Source organism: Lontra canadensis, unplaced genomic scaffold (genome assembly GCF_010015895.1).
Source record: "Lontra canadensis isolate GAN:19392208 unplaced genomic scaffold, GSC_riverotter_1.0 scaffold13, whole genome shotgun sequence".
Taxonomy (NCBI): Eukaryota; Metazoa; Chordata; class Mammalia; order Carnivora; family Mustelidae; genus Lontra; species Lontra canadensis.
Window position 1 is genome coordinate 13634378 of NW_022631007.1, and position 16194 is coordinate 13650571.

Consider the following 16194-nt stretch of genomic DNA (forward strand, 5'->3'; position numbering starts at 1 on the left):
GCTGGATCTGTGAGGTGGATGATGGGTACTCGTGGGTCGTTTTCTTCCCAGAAGTCCCCTCTGAACTTAGTAGGTGCTTCCGTCCAGCAGCTTCCCTACAGCGTTCTCCACAGCATATTCGTTACCCACTGGGCTATCCAGAGTACGAGCTGAGCTGTGGGAGCTGCTCTTGGCCTTCATAGCTTTAGCCCCTAGTGCTTAATGAATAGTCCTTGAACCAAACTGCTGTCTCCCCGCTAACACTGTGGCCCTCTTCCCTGTTGTCCTAAAAACCATATGCTCCCCATTTGTCTCTTCCTAATCGCTTCTCCCTTCACTGTATCCTCAACTTCTTCCTCTTCTGGTCTGTGCTTTATGCTTGGAGCCCTGGGCATTGCATTTAATGTTCTTCACATGAACGGACTGGCAAAGGAGGTCAGGAGATTTTTATTAATAAGAGCGGCACTGTTTCCAGGAATTGCCATGAATAATGGGACCCTTCGTTTTTCACAGGCTGGTAAAGGGCATCGTCTTCTTACTTGATAGCCCAGCTAATCGTGCTTAAAGCTGGAAACGGGGAGCATCGTTTGTGGGATTTGGGCTGGGGTCTTGAAATGGGAGAGCTGAATTTTTTAAACAATGACGATGACCTGAGAGGTGTTAGGGACCTAACAGAACACCACGGTTATGGGGAAAAGACAAATGAGACAGCCCGGGATGCCAGCTTGGCTGGTTAGCCGAGGGCGTGATGCCCACAGAGCCGCTGGACCCACTTCCCAAGGCAGCTCTGCCCGATGGACAACAGGCTTCAAGGTGGGGATTTGTTCCAGCCAAACTACCCGCTGTGAAGCCTTCCACCCCCTCATTAGTGTTCCACCTGCACCAGAACTGAGGCAACGGGGTAAAAACTGTGGGACTCAGTGGTTTGTGACACACAGGGATTTTTTTTTTTTTTTTTAATTAAAATCAAGGATAGCTGTGAATCTGGACAGTGCTCCTCAGAATTCATTAAGATGGGATTTGATAAGGATTCTTCTGCATTTGATTGGGTGGATGCCCACCTGGTGTCCCCGGGTGCCCTGTGACAGGTGACTGATGGAGGAGCTCACACCAGAGTCCTCCTCCTCCGAGCGGCCCAGCAGGGAGGAGCACCATGTCCCACTGGGTGAGCCGGATCCTTGAGTGAAATGTGTTACTGCTTCTTTGCTAAGGAGAGTGCTTGGAATTTTAAGTGAGCCCATTTTTATTCTTCAGTCTGGTGAAACTAAAGTGATAATTTACACTGATACATTTTCTTAGGCTTATATACAAAGCCTGCTTAATAGCTTTTGGGTTTTAATTTTAAAATATCACTCTAAGGGAACTGTTGCGGGGAACATAATAGGGATATAACTTCTGAGGGAGTCTAACAAGATTTTAATAGCTGGCAAGCTCTCTGATTTTCATTTGGTTTTAATTTTTATGTGACATTTTCATTAGATGTGTCAAAGAAACAAAAAGTGGTTTATATTACTGGAGACGGTGTCTGGAAAACAAACGGAGAAAGATCCTTTTGTCCCCTGACCCAGCCTGACCCATCCCCTGTCCTGCCACCTCTCCCTCAAAGGCATTCTCTTTTTCTTAGCTGTTTTATTCACTCCCCTCCCTTCACTGTAAGCGATTTCTGTTTGGGGCACACCCAAGGAGAACACCTTGGCCCCTTAACATGGATAAAGGCTCTCTGTCACGTGCCTGCGAGATGAACATTCATCCCAAGAATATTTGTTGAACACCTGCTATGTGACAGGCTGTCTTCCAGGATTACCACTGTGAGCAAAACAGACCCTAAGGGAGCTTCCATCCTAATGGGGCAACATAGTCCTCCCCACAGAAAAAAATGTATGTATATGATGTATCGTTTAATGAGAAGTGCCATGGAGAAAATAAAATTAGGAGGGGGGTAGATAGGTCCACTTGAATGTAATAACCCTTTGTGGGTCCTTACCTGGGGCTAAGCATCTTTATGCTAAGGACGCTATCAGAAAACCTTATTTTCAGCAGAGTCCAATGAGGGAAGAATCTTAGTTCCTGAGGCCACACGGCTTCTCAAGGCCTGGATTACAGCGGAGGCGCAGTGAGCCCAGGGCCAGATTCCCTGCCAGCACTACACACGGAGGGTGGGAGGTGACGGCCTTCACCGCCCAGGTGATATCCCTCTAGATAACCCTCTAACCTGGTTCATGGAAATAGGAACTTCCTGCTTTATTTTCCAAAACTTGGCTAAGGAAATTCAACTCAGTTTTCATTATTTGTTTTCAAAGGAAAAGGAAACCGGCCGAAGGTGTTCTGGAGGGCCCGTTTGATAGACCAGAGCTTGTGTTGACTTAATCGTGTGTTAGAGACGATGCGGGGGTACTTCCACTAAACACGTGGGCCTGTCTTCCAGTTGTTAGTTACAGGACCCCAGAATATTAACAACCTCTGTGACACAAGGCACACTTGGGGTGGGGACTTAGTCCTCTCCGATGGAACTTTCCGCAGCCTCTGGATATAGTCTGTCGTGTATGAGAGGGAAAGAAAACGCTTCAGTATTTGATTATCCCTTAGTGTTCAAAGACACACACCCCTGGTTGAGATGACTGACTTTGGCCACTCCGACTGCTGTTGACCTCCGTAACCTGTGTAGTTGAATGGTGTGAACCAGAAATTAGCTCGAGTCACTGTTCTAAGTGTCGGGGTTTTTCAGACTTCAGCTTTGGTTCAGAAATAACGTGACTGCCATGAGACATAAAACCGTTGTTTTTCCAGGTTATGTAGGAGAGGTGGTTTCCAAGTTGTCATTCTGAATCATCATTTAAAGGAGACTGTGAAAGAGGCTGGCCTCAAAAGGCTTAGTTTGGTGGAGATGGGTTCAGCTTGTCAAGGAACCTTCTCCCACCCTGCTCACATGTTCTATGTTGAAGGCAGAGAGTGTCACCCGCTCACAAACACTGAGAGCTGCTTTGGAAGCTCTTCATTGCTCATCCCCGGCCACAGACAGTGGGTCACCCTGCTCAGTGCCCTGCACACCCGTGGGCCTCGCCCTCACCACCTGTCTCTTTGTGTTTTACGCAGTGCCTTCTCCCAGTGCCTTGCTAGTAGACAATCCCACACCTTTTGGAAACGCAAAGGAAGTCATCGCAATCAAGGACTACTGCCCCACCAACTTCACAACGCTGAAGTTCTCCAAAGGGGACCACCTTTACGTCCTGGACACGTCCGGCGGGGAATGGTGGTATGCTCACAACACCACGGAGATGGGCTACATCCCGTCCTCCTACGTGCAGCCCCTAAACTACCGGAACTCCACTCTGAGCGACAGCGGGGTGATCGACAATCTTCCAGACAGCCCAGATGAGGTGGCCAAGGAGCTAGACCTGCTCGGGGGGTGGACGGATGACAAGGGGTCCAGCAAAACCTATAGTAATAACCCTTTCTGGAACGGGGTCCAGACAAACCCGTTTCTGAACGGGAATGTGCCAGCAACACCCAGTGTGGACGGACTGACCCCCAGAAGCACCGTGGATCTGCTGCTTTTTGATCCAGGAGCATCCTCGTTCACGGAGTCCAGCTCCGCCACCACCAACAGCACCGGGAACATCTTCGACGAGCTGCTGGCCGCGAACCGCGTCCAGGCAGAGGCGCCCGGCAAGCAGGACAACCCGTTCTTCAGGAGCAAGCGCTCCTACAGCCTCTCGGAGCTGTCAGTCCTGCAGGCCAAGTCGGATGCCCCTGACTCAGCGGGGTTCTTCACGGGCCTGAAGTCCCCGGCCCCAGAGCAGTTCCAGAGCAGAGAGGACTTCCGAGCCGCCTGGCTGAGCCACCGGAAGCTGGCCCGCTCCTGCCACGATCTGGACTTGCTGGGCCAGAGCCCCGGCTGGGGCCAGACCCAGGTGCTGGAGACGAGCATCGCCTGCAAGCTGGACAGCTCCGGGGGCGCTGTGCAGCTGCCCGACACCAACATCAGCATCCACGTGCCCGAAGGCCACGTGGCCCCTGGCGAGACGCAGCAGATCGCCATGAAAGCGCTACTGGACCCCCCGCTGGAGCTCAACAGTGACCGGTGCAGCAGCGTCAGCCCGGTGCTGGAGGTGAAGCTGAGCACCCTGGAGGTGAGAACCCACATCATCCTGGAGATGAAAGTGTCGGCCGAGGTGAAAAACGACATTTTCAGCAAAAGCACGGTGGGACTCCAGTGCCTGCGGAGCGACTTGAAGGAAGGGCCCTATGTCCCCATCCCCCTCACCTACAGCTACGGGGACACGGTCCAGGTCCAGCTGGACAACCTGGAGCCCTGCATGTACCTGGCCATCGTGGCCCACGGCCCAAACATTCTCTACCCTTCCACGGTGTGGGACTTCATCAATAAAAAGATCACCGTGGGGCTCTATGGCCCCAAACACATTCACCCATCCTTCAAGACCGTGGTGACCCTTTTTGGGCATGACTGTGCCCCAAAGACGCTGATGGTCAGTGAGGTCACCCGCCAGGCCCCCTGCCCTGCCCCCGTGGCCCTGCAGCTCTGGGGTAAACACCAGTTCGTCCTGTCCAGGCCCCAGGACCTTCACGTCTGCATGTTTTCCAACATGACCAATTACGAGGTCAAGGGCAGTGAGCAGGCCAGAGTGGTCAGGGGATTCCAGATGAAGCTGGGCAAGGTGAGCCGCCTCATCTTCCCCGTCACCTGCCAGAATGCCGGCGAGCTGTCCGACTTCACCCTGCGGGTCCAGGTGAAAGGCGACCAGGAGGCCATCCTGACCCAGTTTTGCGTCCAGACCCCCCAGCCACCCCCTAAAAGTGCCATCAAGCCGTCCGGGCAGAGGCGGTTCCTCAAGAAGAACGAGGTCGGGAAAATCATCTTGTCCCCGTTTGCCGCCACCACCAAATACCCAACGTTTCAGGACCGCCCGGTGTCCAGCCTCAAGTTCGGCAAACTGCTCAAGACCGTGGTGCGGCAGAGCAAGAACCACTACCTGCTGGAGTACAAGAAGGGTGACACCATCGCCCTGCTCAGCGAGGAGAAGATCCGGCTAAAGGGGCAGCTGTGGACCAAGGAGTGGTACATCGGCTATCACCAGGGCAAGGTTGGCCTGGTGCACGCCAAGAACGTGCTGGTGGTGGGCAGGGCCAGGCCGAGCCTCCTCTCGGGGCCCGAGCTGAGCACGTCGGTGCTGCTGGAGCAGATCCTGCGGCCCTGTAAGTTCCTCACCTACATCTACGCCTCCGTCAGGACCCTGCTTATGGAGAACGTCAGCAGCTGGCGCTCCTTCGCCGACGCCCTGGGCTACGGGAACCTGCCGCTCACCTTCTTCTGCCGCGCGGAGCTGGACAGCGAGCCCGAGCGCGTGGCATCGGTTCTGGAGAAGCTGAAGGAGGACTGTAACAACACGGAGAACAAAGACCGCAAATCCTTCCAGAAGGAGCTCATGATGGTGAGTGCTCAGTGGGGAGCCTGGGGCCTGACAGTCCGCTCTCAGCACCTCTCCCTGCACACTGGGGCGTGGGTTTGGTGAATCACTGGGCCAGCGTCCGGGCGCGTCTTCGCTCTCTGGAACGCACAGGGCTTAAGTGTGCACGTGCACCTGGAGGGCATTTGGGGAGCCCCAGACAGCTGAAGAGCCACCACGGAGAGCACCGTTCAGGTGGCTTTCTGCTGGATTCGCGAGCTCCTTGAGGTCTCTGATGGACCCCTCAGGGCCCGGTGGGAGTGGGGGGCACGGGGAGACTCTCACTCCAGTTTGCCTCTGTTTTGATGTCTTGGGAGAAGATCCGTGTTTCATCAGATTCCCACCAGGATCTAGGACTCTTGCGTTTTCAGAACTGCCACCCCAAAGTTTAGCTTTACTTTGATAGGCGTTTCCCTACCCTCGAGGTTTCCACGTTTCTTTCTCTGCTTCCTTTTTGTGTGTGTGAGTTGGGATTCAGGACGGCCTCTGTTTCTCCGGCACAGCTGGGAATTGTAATCCTGAGACTAGGAGAGGGCAAGGTTGGTGTCATACCACAGGACACGCCCAAGCCTCTAGCCAACGGGGAAAGTATTCGCTCGAGTCCCCCACGGCCTCCCACGGCCTGGGCTCTGCCACCCTCTCCCAACTGTCTGCTTCTCGTGGCCTGTCATAGAACACTGACCTGCAGAAGCTTGACAGTACCCTCTTGGCATCCCACCTTGCATCTGGTGGACGTTGTTTCCATGGCAGAAGCATCCTCTGTCTCCTTCCCCATCTTCCCAACCTGTCCCTGGGCTTCTTCCCGTAGAAACCCTTGTGATTTGGTCATTGGCGTTCCTTCCTTGCTCCCCCAGGCTCCACACACTCTTTTTGCCTCCTGACTTTTGTAAGAGGTGAGTCTCAGCACCTCAGAATTTCTGCCACCTGTACTCTCCCAACCGCCATGTGGCGAGAGCAGCTGTGGGAACGGATGAGCCAGGTATGCGTGTGTCTGAGCATGCCCGTGTTGACATCAGCATGCCACTGAGGTCCGTCCGTGGCACATGCAGCTCTCAGCTGCCCTGGGAGCCAGGAGCCAGAAGGGATACAGTCCCCTGCTGGCTGGGGAGAGGCGGGGCTGCATCCCCACCCGCTCCCTGCAGGAGGCCCCTCCCCTAGCTGGCCCCCCAGCTGTGGCAAACCCAGCAAGGCTGGTGTCCCCTTGGATGGACCGGGCTTAGTGGACAGGGATGCACATCCCTCTCCAGGCCCTTGAACTGCGGTGCACTGTAGATTATAAAATCGGGTGCTTTCATGAACGTAAACAACACTGGTGGCTCCTTCATTACAGCCTAAGACGCCCTCACCTCCAGTGGCCGGAGCTGGGGAAGGGGACAGTGGGAGCAGCCCTTCCCAGCTGGGGAGGAGTGATGACAAGGGAGGCCCTTTGCTTACCCACGTTCCCTCATCTCCTTTCAGGTCTTTCCAGACTTAAGTGGTGGCTCTTTCTCTTCCATGTGGGGGCCTTCTCTGACAGCACATGTTTTGGGGGCCATCCCTGGGTTCCTGTCCTGAGGCATGGGGGTCTCTCCCGGGCCTAATCGGGTCTGCTCGGAGGTTTGCAGTGTTTTTCCCTCGTTCGTCTCTGGACTAAATCCGTCACCATCCTGAGAGCAGGTAGATTAGAATGTTGGCTGAACGTCTAGAAATCACAAGCTGATATGTCCCCGTGTGTTTCAGGGGTCGCTGGAAGCCGGGTTCCATTTCTTGCCACGCTTGAGTCTCTAAACGGTGGCTTCCCGCAGCCTCGGGGGGTCCGCCAGCCCTGCAGCTGTCACGGCCCCTCATGTGGTGGCACGGTTTTCTGTTCAGATGGGACTCCCTGGTCTAGAAACAGTGAACCCATGGGAAGGGGTGAAGGTTTGGGATTGTAGGTTTGCAGGGATATGGGAAGAGAGAACATCGTTCTGTCCTCCCGCCATCCGAGGGGGGTCAGGCCTGTGCCCACGCTGCTCCCTTAGCCTGGAACTCTGCCCCACGGACCCTGGACAGAGGCTCTTCACATCCCCCAGTGCCAGCCCACAGGTCGTGCCCTCAGACCTTTTCCGTGCCCTGCTTCATCGGCCCAGATCACTGTCTGCATGGTGCTTTCCCCAGTCCCAGATGGCCTTGCTGCCTCGAGTTTGTGTTCTTGCTCTTGACCTCATCAGATATAAACGCCGCAAGAGAAAGGCAAAGGAAAGACTCGGACATTACAGGAATTAAAGCATGAACGCCTGCCCATCAGGCCCCGAGAACCCGAGCCACGTCCTATGGTCAGACCGTGCTTCTGCTCTGGTTCTCCAGGGGCCTTCCCTCCTGCCATCGTTGCATGGCTTTGAGGGGCGTCTTGCAGAAGCCCATGGACTTCCCGGTGTGCCCCTACCTGCCCTTTCCCACCCAGACTGTGCAACCACCGCCAGGGAATGCCGCCCCAGCCCCCTCCCCTTACCTTGTGGTGGAAGCCGCGACCATCCGTGCCAGAGGACGGCCACCCCGCCGACCGGGCCCCCCAGGCCGGACTGAATGCGGTGGGGAGGGAAGGGGCGATGCGGGGCTGCTGCAGGGAGTGGGCAAGATTGGCACTGAACGAGGCAAGTAGCCAGGGTGGACAGAGCCCCTAGGGACCTCTGCCGGTAGGACTTGTGGTGGTGGGTTGGGGAGAGGTTAGGAAGGGGTCCTCAAGGATCACCAAGTGGAAGGTACAGGGTGGAAGCTTCTGACACAGAGCAAGGAGGAGCCGCCACAGACAGCGGTGCAAGTGTTTCCCAGCTGCCTCCTATGTGCGCAGGGGCGATGCTGGCTGCTGGGCTTTCCAAGGGCACAGGTCCTTGACGTGAGCGAGGCGTGGAGTGATGAGCATGAGGACAGGACACGTTTGCCGAGAGCCCCCTGTGTAGACCAGGGAAAGGTGAGCAGGCCCGAGGGTGGGGGCTTGTACTGGTGCAGAAGCCCACTCGCCGAGGCGGGGGGCCGCCAGGTTGAAGGCACAGTATGAGCAGGACCAGGGTCCCGGAGAGCAGAGAAGGGGGCAGACCAGAGACCACACAGTGATCCCGGAGGGATGGTACGTGGGGTGTGGGGCCACTTGCACCGGATCACGCTCGAGCTTTGCTCTGTAGGCACAGAGAGGGGTACAGTGGGAGAAGAGAAGGGGAGCCAAGTTGGATCCAGGCGTGTCCCTTCGCGCCACACCCCACAGCCCCTGAGCCCCTCAGAAGCAGCTGCCCATCCCGCCGGGAACCCCGCTCCAAATGTCATTCCTGCAGAACATCAGGAGGGTGCCTGGGGGCGGAGGACCCCATTTTCTAGATACTCGTTTCTAGATCTTCATGTGTTCTGGAGACGAATGGGCAGCTCCTTTCTATCAGCGGTGAGAGGTGCATTCAGATCCGAGGACTGCCGGGCGGGGCCGCCCTTCCGGGTTGGTGTGGAGATTGCCTGGGCCGCTCCGCCTCCAGTCCGCTCCTCACCTTCGCAGCCATCAGAGGGGCCCCTCCTGCAATCAGGCCTTCCGTTTCTGGCTGCAGTGTGCGCTTTCCCCGCTCCCATGCAGGTCGGCCCCGGGGCCCATGGCCACTCTTTCACGGCGCCATTGGTGAGAAGCGGTGTTTCCTTGCCCGCGGGCCCGGTGGTGTGGACCTTAAGAGCTTCAGGGGCCTGTGTTTGCACAGCTGTCTTGGCTCATCCCAGAATTTGTTTGGTCTTGAATGGAAAATGGTTTTGTCGCTGGGGAGTACACAGCTGGGAGTGACAGGAAGTGGGTGGCAGGTGCTGTTACTGTGGCGATGGACTGTCCCGAGACCCCTCCTCCCATTTGCCAACCTTGGGCTCCCCGTTGGGACTTTTGTTTTCTTCACGAAAGGGAGAAAGCAGAGCCTGTTCTTTGCTCTTGGCACGGTGACGTTCTTGACCGAGTCTTCTGCTGCGTCTGGTGCCAAACATGTGCTTGTGTGTGTTTGTACCGGTAACTATGACGGCACTGAAAGGCGGGCTGGGTGGGGAGGGATGGGCGTTGGCGAGGGCGGGGAGGGAGAAGTCAGGGGCGTGGGCAGGTCTGCTGAGGGGGCAATGGCCGGCACTCAGGGCTGGGGCTGGAGCCGCTGGGCATCTGAGTCCAGGGGCGGACTTTTTGGAGAAGGTTCTCTGAGAAAGAGAAGGTTCCTCTAGGACACACATCAAGTGAAGGGCAGCTGTTTCCAGGAGCGGAATAAAGCCCAAGCTGATGGAAATGAGGGGTGCACTGGGAGATTTTGGGGGGTGGGGTGGGGCTGGAGAGGACGGTCTGGAGTGATTCTCCGAGAGTCAGGCGAAAAGCCCCTGATCCCCCCCGAAAGAGGGCAGTTAGCTAACCACTGCGCCTGTAGGGGGTTCCTGGGGTTCTTCTCATGTTTGCATGTCTTGGGAACAGAAGCATGGGTGGGATGACCGTACAGCAAAACTGAAAGGATACCTCATTGTCTTTTCATAAGAGTAATTCCTAAAACGGGGCCTGGCAGACTGGCTCCTGGCCACCTGCTTTCGTACGTGAGGTCACACCGGACTGAGCCATGCCTGCTGCTTCCCACACCGTCTGTGCTGCTTCAACCCCACACCGGCCGATGCAGGGGCTTGTGACAGAGACTGCAGGGCCCGCAGAGCCGAAACCTCTGCCCTGTCTAGTGCTGGGTCGAACAGGTTTGGTCACCTGGCTCAAATTCCCGTTCACTCCGTCGGATTGCTGCCAGGGTCAGCCTCGTTTCGAATGGGATTTTCTGGGATTACCTGTGGGCATTTGTGTGTGTGTGAAAATTAAAGAGGAAGCTACAGGGGAAGGAGCTCAAGCCTCCTGCTGGAAGCTTGCCACTGCTAGGACCCGGCCGCACCCACAGTATGCCCTTAAAAAAATGCCTAAATGCCCCCTGGGTGGTGGTGTGGCTGCTCTGGGGCCGTGGAAACCCGTGCCGGGTCATCCAGGTGTGAGCAGAGCTGAAATTAGTAAACGAAGGCGCCTCCTTCCGCGTACATCCTGCTCCTCACAGTGGAGCCCTGGTCCTCGCCTGTGGCCCAGGGACAGAGCCATTGTCATCACTCCCGCCAGGGGCGACCCCAGTAGGAAGCGTGACTCTGGTGCGTTCTGTTTCCTAGAAAAGGAGGCCGCCTCCAGAGCTGGGAAGCCACGGGCAAAAGCTGAGTGCAGACGCGGAGAGACTGACCGTCTGCTCTGTCGGGGAGGGGACCCGCCTGCCTCAGCGCCCTCGGGGCTCCAGCCTCACCACGTGGCAACAGTTGAAATCCAGAGTCGACCAGGGTATTGCACGTCCCCCTGCCACACACGGGGACGTGCGTGTGTTTAGATTCTCTGAAGCACGGATCTGCTAAACATCGATTTTTCTTTTTAAACATCACTTGAATGCCTCAAAATTCAGAAAAAAGGGACCCTTTTCTGAAATACATAGAGTTGAGAAGTCACATAGTCTAGACCCGTGTTTTCTTTGGTTCCGTCCCTGACGTCGAGGAGTGAGTGAGTGCCCGCAGAATTTGGGCAAAGGCCTGCCTCCACCTCTGTCCCCTCAGGGACCCTGGACAGGCCACCTGCAGGTGTCGGGCCTCTCCGTCGCTCCCTCGGCTTTGTCTGCAAACTGGGGTGAGCCCGGCGCCTGCCTCACAGGGGTTCTGAGGAGTGGATGAGACCCTGCCCGGCTCACCGTAGGAGCTAGGAGCTCGGTCCGCTTGGCTTATTCCAGAACACAACAGAACCAACCCAAACAGGACCACGCCCCCTCCCGGCCCACCGCAGTTCCAGCTAGCCGCCACCAGAGGGACCCATCACCCCTGCTGCAAACTGCAGAGGTTGCCGGGCTGGGGCTTGCGGCTCATGCATTCGGCAAGAATGCATTGCCAGAAAAGTCACCATTCCTCCCATCTTGCTAATAAGCTCCCCCAGGATCAACATGAAACATAGATGGGGATACTCCGTCTCTGTCAGGGACCCGGCAGACGGTAGCTGCGCTCAGTCAGGGCCGCCCGCCATCTTCGCAGAACAGTGGACAAAGTTCTCACAGGAGCTGTGTGTCCGGCTCAGTCAGGAAGGGGCTGCTGGACTCACTGTTCCCAGCATGTGCTCTTGGAGTCTTGGAGCGACAACAGCAGGTCCCCAGACAGAGCCCAGAAGGACAGAAAGAACACCAGGTGACTTGTTCTGCTTCTAGCCTCTCCAGGCTGAGGCTCACCTGTCCGAGGGCCCGGGAAACTGTCTCCGGGGGCCTCTGAGGCCCTTCTGCACCTCACGGTGGGCGGACCCGGGGGCCTGCTGGTTTGTGCTGGCTGATTTGGTTTTGTTTCTTTAAGACCCCTGCCCGGGGTCTCGCGGAAGACATTGGACTGTTGAGCTCTGCATTGGAAGCTTGCATGATCCAGCCCCTTTCGTGGGGGGAAGCTTGGGGCCCGGTGGGGATTTGGGCCGGGCTCCGTCCCCTTGCCTCCTTCCTTCCCAGGGTGGCGGGCATTTGTTTGTTTCCCTCCGGATTCTCTCCACAGTTGGTGACTCCTGTCCTGAAGACACACTAGAAAGTTCTTTCAGCTTTGGCAAAGGGAGCAATCCTATTGATTGCAGAAAGTGTTCTGATGGTGGTCCCTTGGCTTCAGCCTCCGGCCTCTCCATTCTCCTCACCTTCCTCCCACCCTTCCCCCTGGGGTCTTCACTTTGCCCTAAAACCTGACAGTCCAGATGTCTGTGTCCAGCCGGTGCCCGCAGCACGTCCCCCCAGCCTAGCTCCTGGTCCAGTTCCCTGAGCCCCAGGTGTCCGGTCCATCTCAGTGAAGCATCACCACGTCCAGCTCCTCTGAGGGAGCGGAAACGGTCGTGTAGCCCGCATCCGCCCTCGCCCCATGGGTCAGCATCCTGGGGCTGCTGAGACAACGTGGTACAGACAGGGTGGCCCAGGACAACAGAGGCGTGTTCTCTCCCGGTGCTCAGGGTGTTGGCAGGCCTGCTTCCTCCTGGAGCTCAGAGGGACTGTCTGGTCCAGGCCTCGCTTCTGGCTCCCAGTTGCTCCAACAGTCCTCCATCCTTACACGTCTCTGTCTCTCTCCTTATAAAGACAACCAGTCATTGGGCGAGGGCTGCCCTAATCCACCGCGACCGTGTTAACAAGTGGCAGCCACAAAGACCGTGTTTCCGAACACAGTCTGAGTCTCCAGGCGGATGTGACTTTGCAGGGAGAGTGCTGGCAAGCCCAGTCCACCCTGCAAAACTCACTGCTTTCCTTCCACCCTGTGGGTGTCGGCCATGCTGGAGTTCAGGGGGCACTTTCTAGGTCCTAGAACCTTCGGGAGAAAGAGCCCATTGCCCCCACGTGAAACCGGAGCCTGCCCTCTGACCTGCCCCGTGCCCTGCCCCTTCCTCCGCAGGCCTTACTGAAAATGGACTGCCAGGGCCTGGTGGTCAGACTTATCCAGGACTTCGTGCTCCTGACCACGGCGGTCGAGGTGGCGCAGCGCTGGAGGGAGCTGGCTGAGAAGCTCGCCAAGGTGTCCAAGCAGCAGATGGACGCGTACGAGTCTCCGCACCGGGACAGGAACGGGGTCGTGGATAGCGAGGTGAGCCTGGGCGAGGAGATGCACTCATAGCTCTGTCTGCTGGACAGCATGTGGATGGGGACGAGTGGGTGGACGTGAGACGGGGAGGCTCTCCCTGAGCGGGGTGAGCGTCCTCCTTCCCTGGACTTGGCTGCGTGTCCTGATCTTCAGGGACCTTCCGTCAGACGGAGCAGCGCATGAACGGAGGCCTTTGTGGCCACTTCTGCCCGGTCTCTGGCCAGGTCTGTGTTGGCTAAACACCTGGTATGTTGTGAAACTTGGGTTCCTGCTCAGAGGTTCTTTGTAGTCTCACTTGGTGGCGGAGGTTGCTTTAAGCTTTTGGAAAGTGGGTTCAGGCCAGGAGACGTAGGAAGGAGGAAATCCCAGAACAAGGGTGTCCTTTATTCACGCAGTGAGTTTCTAAAGAAATGGCCCACCCGGAAAGTGCTGCAGGGATTCAAGGAGAGAGTCCTTCCTGCCTCCTCAGATGCCCTTTGCTACGTACCTGCTCTTGCACAAAACACCTTCCCTCAGAAATGTGCTGGCTCTGGACAGGGTCTGTTCCTCCTGTTTCTCTGGGTTTGTCTCTCGCTCCAGGGGGAAGAATAAATAATGAGCAAAGGAACTGCATAATAGGATCGAATAATAATAGAATGAAATAATAGGATTGAAGAATAGGGTCAAATCTCTTACTATCCACCCATCTTCTCTCCCCCCTCCCTTCTTTTATCTTGGACGACTCCCCCATTCAGGCCATGTGGAAACCCGCCTATGACTTTTTATTAACCTGGAGCCACCAGATTGGGGACAGCTACCGGGATGTCATCCAGGAGCTCCACATAGGTCTGGACAAGATGAAAAACCCCATCACGAAGCGCTGGAAACACCTCACCGGAACTCTGATTCTGGTGAACTCCCTGGACATTCTGAGAGCAGCTGCCTTCAGTCCCGTGGACCACGATGACTTTGTGATTTGAGTGGGTTCCCTCACACCCACCGCTGCTCTGGGCCCTGCACCGTCGGTCTGTCCGGGATGCCCACGCCATCACGTGGAGCTGGGGAGGGAGGAAGGGCCAGCGGCTCAGACGCATCTGGGGTCCCTCTAAGGCTGGGCCCACACCCAAGGACCAAGCACACGGCAGTGCTCCACCGCCCTCCTCCATCGCTGGTGGGGGCCGGGTGGGGGGGCCTGAAGGGAATTTCTACTGCAGGTCATTGCCAATCACATAGCTTTCTACTTGTTAGGTGTAAATTTAAATTGGAAACTCCTTTTTTTAAAGTTTCGGGGGAAGCAGTTGAGAAAGGTGGTATCTCATTTTTTTAAAGGACCATAAAGGTTTTAAAAAAAAAAAGTACACCTTAATAGGAGAGGATGCTGTTGAGGTTTTTATGTTCTCTAAAGACCTTTTTAAATTATGTCACAGATGTATATATGTATTTAAAGGTCACTGGGGGCATTTGTGATTCCCAGCCACACTTTGCGTTTCAACATTTAGCACGCGGAGAGACGCTTGTTCAAGTGTTGGACCCCTTTTGCTCTCTACCTATAAAAAAGGGTAAATCAAATAGGAACGTGGTTTTCAGTTGATGAGTCCGGCGCTTGCCCATCCTTTCCAAGAGTGTCCTAGGTCCTGCTGTCCCCTCTCGACTTGATTCTCTTCTGTCCCTTTGCCTCGTGTTATAGTAAATGATCAGTAGACCTTCTTCGAGCTTTAGTGGGACCTGAGCCAGCAGGTGCCCATGAGATGAGAAGGCAGCTGGGAGCTGGTGTTCGTCCTGGCCCCCACCTGCGTGCAGTCATTCAAGAGAATGGTGCCATTTGCCGTGCGGCGGTTCCCACAGCCGTTGGGCCCCGCAGCCATCAGCCACCGCTGTCCTGTTTCTCCTTGGGGGCGGGGGAGGGGAGCCCTGCGCCAGTGTGTGCACAGAGGGGCCGGCTGCCACTAGCCAGCTCCACTTCATTCATTACAAAGTCAGCCCCTGTTCCTTCCTGGCACACCCCTGTGGCCTAGGAAATAACATAGGGGACACCGTCTTTTTTCTGTCCAAGAGAAAGATTAATAGGCTCTGAGCAGGATGAACGTTTTCCGGAAAGGAAACTGTTTCCCACCGAAAGTCAGGGACTCAAGAGCGTTGCACTGATGCCCTTTACCGTTGCCGATCAGTGTGCTTGTGCGTGGGCACACGGTGCTGGGCTCCGTCATCCTGCTGTGGTGGTGGCAGCTTGGGAGGGGGGCACGGGGCAGGACGGAGGAACTACCTGGCAGATCGAGAGGGAAGATTCCGGGTATGTGCTAGGACACGCAGCCTGCTTGTGTGGCATGATGGTGGGCCACTTGGGATTCCTGGACCTCATTCCCTAAATCTGCTGTCTTGAGATGTGTTATGCTAATTACCTAGTGTAATCAGTGGGTGATCCCTATTGGGCTGAAACATTCTTACGTATCTGCTGATTCAGATTCTGAAGATCAGCTGGCTAGGAACACACAGAAAAACAATATGTTTTTTTATGCTGCAAGAACCAGGACACGCGATTCCCCAGTCATCCCACGAAGTCACCGTAAACTCCGCTTCTCTCTTCCACCATCATTCTTTGAGAGGTATCTCTCGCCTTCTCCCCAAAGAAGAAGCAAAACCAGTCGCACCTTAAACCGTGGATATTTTTCCTCAGGGGCTTTAAATAGTTTCCTATGCAACATGTCTTGTAGCACAAAAATTAAATTCTACAAAAGTTGCAGTAAATTTTATTTGGATATTTTAACCTATTGTGTGTGTGCGTGTGTGTTTTTCTGTACACAACCAAACTTTAAATAAAACAATAAAGCCTTGTGAAAGCATCTGTGCATAACGGCTCCTTCCCAAAGAGCCGTCCCTCGAGGACAGTATGACCGTTGGTTCAGCAGATGACTTTTATATTTTTACCGAATATTCTGTAGTCTGGTCCAAGAAGCTTGGTTAAAATCTCTAGTTCTCCAGATGCCTGGGTGACTCAGTCAGTTAAGCATCCAACTCTTGACTTTAGCTCAGGTCTAGATCTATCTCACAGTCATGAGTTCAGGCCCGGCATTGGGCTCCCTGCTGGGCATAGACCCTACTTAAAATTAAAAAGAAAAAAAAATCTCCAGTTCATTATTAATGTTAATTCTGATATTCAAAGTAATAGTCATTTGCA

General features: G+C 55.4%; 1 protein-coding gene across 1 annotated transcript in view; it reads left to right on the forward strand.

Annotated features, from left to right (window-relative positions):
• Nucleotides 1-15783, forward strand: part of SH3BP4 (SH3 domain binding protein 4) — an 82723-nt gene extending 66940 nt beyond the window's left edge. Inside the window, exons 4-6 of the mRNA XM_032857546.1 lie at nt 3073-5429; nt 12855-13043; nt 13775-15783. Coding sequence (XP_032713437.1) covers nt 3073-5429; nt 12855-13043; nt 13775-13999 — 2771 coding nt within the window. The 3' untranslated portion in view covers nt 14000-15783. The remainder of the gene's footprint in view (nt 1-3072; nt 5430-12854; nt 13044-13774) is intronic.
• The last annotated feature ends 411 nt before the right edge of the window (nt 15784-16194 follow it).